The sequence below is a fragment of the Pinus tabuliformis genome, chromosome X, assembly GCF_031772625.1.
Source record: "Pinus tabuliformis cultivar Carrire ecotype Pingquan chromosome X, CPIR1, whole genome shotgun sequence".
NCBI lineage: Eukaryota > Viridiplantae > Streptophyta > Pinopsida > Pinales > Pinaceae > Pinus > Pinus tabuliformis.
The window spans coordinates 648648911-648653453 of record NC_142308.1 but is presented as its reverse complement, the minus strand read 5'-3'; the positions used below and the strand labels follow the sequence as shown (position 1 = coordinate 648653453).

The window sequence follows — 4543 nt, the reverse complement described above, 5'->3', positions numbered from 1 at the left end:
TTAAGAGCATCGCAATCAACAAACAAGTGAAAGACAAAAATTGTATAAGCATCGAAATAAGTGTTATGATAATCCAAATAAATATTTGGGTTTGATAATTGATGGTATGGACCAAAAGAAAACACTTCTGCCACATTTTTTCTGCACACCAAAAAGTTTACAGGAGGAAAGTTTTATTCAGTTTCACTTGGTTGGTTGTATGGTCTTTAATGGGAAGATGTTGCCAAGGGTTTACTTCACACCTCTACATATTCATAATGATGCAAATATGACCATAACTATAATCCATGATGTGGTTTCTCATTGGTTTGGTATTCTTCCTGAAGTTTTGTATCTGCAATTAGACAACACAAGCCGTGAAAACAAAAATCAAGTTGTTTTTGGATATCTAAAAATGCTTGTTGAATTGGGAATTCGAAAAAAGGTAAGGGTTGGTTTCCTTCTTGTTTGGCACACTCATGACCATATTGATCATATTTTTAGTCGTTTTTCAGTAACATTGAGGAGGAATGATGTTGGCAGCCTACCATCATTAATTTAATGTATTAAGAAATCATACATTCCAGAGCCTGTTTTTCATGTGTTGGAAGAAACTATTGACATGCAAAGGTTTATTATAGGATCACATGGTGAGGATAAATGCATTGAACAACTTAATGACATTAGCTTCCAACATCAATTTCATATCAAAAAAAATGATTGGAAAACACTTATATGGGACAAGAAGTATTCAACTGTTGCAGAATGGGGCTCGTCATCAGGTTTAGCATTTTTGAAGTTCATTCTAGATCATCCAATACTTTTTCCAAAGGAAAAAGCGAAGACTTTTTATTAAGATTTATAAAAAGTTTACATTGAAAATGCTGAGCATCACTGATTCGTCAGAGGGATTACCGAAACCTGTTTTACAAAGAAAAACTGCTGATTTGAACCTCAGTTGTTTCATAGTAAGCTGCTGATTCTGTACTGATACCTCTGAAAAGAGGTGCCATTCATATACTGCAAAAAACACGGGACTGTTTGCACAAAAATTATAACAGAAAATATATCCACAGCAAGCCGGGCCTCCTCAGCTGGCCCGACACCTGGATTGGAAGTTTTTAAGCGACTCTACCAAACACTGTTTTGTTTATGTGGAAAAACAGAATTTTGGAGCAATGTAATAGAACAAGAAAAAAACGCTCGAGAGTCAGGGAGGCTGATGGTATGGCGGCTGTATCGATCTTCTAATTTGACCTTGTTCTTCTTCTACGATCACCCAGCTACCCAAATCCTGTTGAAGACCATCTTTAGAAAGCTGGTCTGCTGATTCATTTCTTTCCCTGAAAATGTGGCGAAGGGTGAAGCTATTAAAATATGATTTTAATCTCTGAACTTCTCCCAAGATTTGTTTTAGAAGTTGGTTCCTGCACGTACTTTGTCCATTTACCCATCTGATCACTATTTGGGAGTCTCCAAAAATTTGAATTGTGAGGGTACGCCTTTGAATGAGCCAACAGATGAGGAATTTCAAGGCCATAAGTTCAGCATAGTTGTTAGAGCCAGATCCAAGGCCCACCGATGCTTTTAGAACAGATAAAGGGGATTCATTGATGACTAAACCTGCTCCGGCTTTATTGTTCTGAGAAGCGCCGTCGAAGAAAGCACAGGGGATTCCTTCTGTGATCTGCATTTCTGGGATGATTCTTTGGGCATGGGCTTCCTTAGGCTCGGGGATGCTGGAGTAGATGGCAGTACTCTGGCTTGCGGTGATTGAAATAGGAGTTTCCTTATCCTGAAAGATACTTCTGTTCCTACTTATCCAAATACCCCAACTGATGATGAGGGGGAGATTGCGCAAGTTCCCATTGGGATGGGAGTCCCACCATTTTTGCCAAGCTTCTTGCACAGTATGTCCGTCCCATTCTAACTTTTTGTTCATGAGGTTCCCTACCTCACCCCAAATTTTAATGGCTTCTGAGCATTTTAAAAAGAGATGGTTTATTGTCTCAGCTTCTAATTTACACAGTGTGCACCTCCCAGGCCCGTACATGAATCTTGTCTGCAAGTAGTCCCAAGTTGGAATTCTGCTTTTAAGTATACACCAGAACAGGATTTTTGACTTTGGGGGGCTCTTAAGTTTCCATAGATGTTTTGACCACCACTCAGGATTCTCCCATCCTTTTCTTGACATAAGGAAACTATACCCATTCTTTGGAGCATATTCCCCAGTGTCTGCATGGGACCAAATTAACTCATCCTGTCTATCATTCAACCGGACATTTGTTCTGGAGAGATCTTGAGTAAAAGTACTCCATTCGATCCACCATCTTTGCTCCAGATCCAACTCTTCACCGTTCTTCCACGCTTGACCCCAGATGGATGAAAGTCCCGGATTTGCCACTTGGCTAAGATAGAGAAGCCCTTTATCCTCTAACTGCTGAATCAGTTCAGGGTTAAGGGCAAAACTTTCTGAACAGCCAACCCAAGGGTCCTTTCCTATCTTAACCTTTTCTCCATTCCCGATTTTCCAAGCTAGGCCTTGTTCAATTACTTTAAAAGACTCCAGAGTTGCTTTCCAAATTACCGACACATTCTTATGGCTCTTGACTGGGTTCCTGATCCAGACTTCCAAAGGAGTTGGATCTATATATTTCCTTTTAACTGTTCTGGTCCAGAGATTTTCCATCTTGATGAGGCGCCACCCTGATTTTGCCGACAAAGAAAGTCTGAAATCGGGTAAATTTTTTATCCCCCAACCGCCCCAGTCTTTTGGTCTCGCCACTTTCTCCCATGCAACCTAGGGGAGAACCGAGGATTCTTTGGATCCTGCCCACAAGAATCTGCTACAGATCCTTCGAATTTTCTCCAGCACACCTTTTGGGACCCAAGTTAAAGCTGCCCAATATACTGGAATGGCTAGTAACACTGATTTAATCAGGGTCAATCTCCCTGCTCTGGAAAGCCATTTGAAGCTCCAGTGTCTGATTCTGGCTTCAATTTTTGCAATTAGCCAAGACCAGTCCTCCTTCCTATAATTGTTTGGCTTCAACCAGAAACCCAGGTACTTGAATGGGGATGCCATATTGCACATTTCATATGGAAAATACAAGCTGAAATGTTCCTTTTCCTGTCTACTTAGCCCTTCCATGATGATTTGTGATTTCCTGGGGTTTATCTGCATTCCGGTAGCTTTCAAAAAGAGGTCAAAGATATTTTTAAGCTCCTTTAAATCATTTGTGGATCCACTAGTAAAAACCAGAATATCGTCTACAAAGAGAAGATGGGATATGAATAGGTTTACAGCTACCTCAATACCTTTTATCTTGCCTTCCCTTCTGCTTTTATGAATCAGCTGGCTTAGACCTTCAGCTACCAAAAGGAACAGCAGGGGGGATAAGGGGCAGCCTTGCCTCAGTCCTTTTTGTCCTTTGAAGAAAGGGGTAGCAGCTCCATTTATGAGTAATGCATAACTGACATCCGTGATGCATCCCATAACCCATCTGATGAAATCCACTTTGAATCCTAGGTGCGTTAGGAGCAAGCGGATATATGTCCAGTTTATCCGGTCATAGGCCTTAGATAAATCAATTTTTATTACAGCTCCCTTCTTGTTTTTCATCTTTACACTATGAAGGACCTCCTGCGCCACTCCTATTGCTTCATGAATTTGTCTCCCATTCAGAAACCCAAATTGTTCAGGAGATATATGCCTTGATAGAATTGGTTTGATCCTGAGAGCTATCACTTTTGCAATAATTTTATAAATACTGTTACAGAGGGAGATGGGTCTAAAGTCCTCAAAAGATTCCGGTGCTTCCTTTTTTGGAATGAGAGCTATAAAAGTTGTATTAAAAGGACTGTAAATTTCTCCCTTTTGTCTTGATTCCTCCACAACATCTGATATTTCGTCTCCTATCTGCTCAAAGAAATGTAAGAAAAGCTCTACCGTCCAACCGTCCTGCCCGGGGCTTTTCTCTTTTGCCATGGATTTTATAACACTTTCCACTTCTTCCTTCGTTACCGGCTCCATTAGAGAATCTGCATCTTCCTCCTCCACGTAGCTGTGGAAACATTGCGCTGTTTGAATGACTTCCGCTATGTTGATCTCTCCATTGTCTTTGAATAAAGATTGGAAGTGGTTTACCCCGAGAGATGATAGCGCTTCAAAGGTCTTAGCCTCCCTTCCATCTTCTGACTTTAATTGCCAAATGGTGTTTGCACTCTTCCTTCCTTTCGCATAATTATGGAAAAACCTGGTGTTATCATCCCCTGCTTTGAGCCAGATTGCCCTGCTCTTAAGCCTCCATTCTTCCTCTCTTGCCAGCAGAATTTGATTTTTGTGCTTTTCTAGAGCAACAATTTTCTCCTTTGATTCCTGGGTCGCATATCCATCTGCCTCTATGCATTCTAGAGATTGGAGTTCCTCTGATATCTTGGATAGGTCTTCGTTCTGCTTAAGTTTCCTATCCTTAGCCCACGAAATAGTTGCCTTTTTCAGTCTTTTAAGGTTTTCCATAAGAAGAAAACCTTTATTCTCTTGAGATCCTCTGGCTGTATGTGT

At 40.7% G+C, this 4543-nt stretch overlaps 1 protein-coding gene across 1 annotated transcript; it reads right to left on the bottom strand.

The window, feature by feature from the left end:
* Window positions 1–1189: 1189 nt before the first annotated feature.
* Window positions 1190–2668, bottom strand: LOC149141663 (uncharacterized). Its single transcript, XM_089451298.1, has one exon. It carries the CDS (start codon window positions 2666–2668, stop codon window positions 1190–1192), a length of 1479 nt encoding a protein of 492 aa, XP_089307424.1.
* Between the last annotated feature and the right edge of the window lie 1875 nt (window positions 2669–4543).

Excerpts from the sequence above, each read along its gene's own strand:
- LOC149141663 (XM_089451298.1), bottom strand. The coding sequence starts at position 2,668 with ATGGAAAATCTCTGGACCAGAACAGTTAAAAGGAAATATATAGATCCA.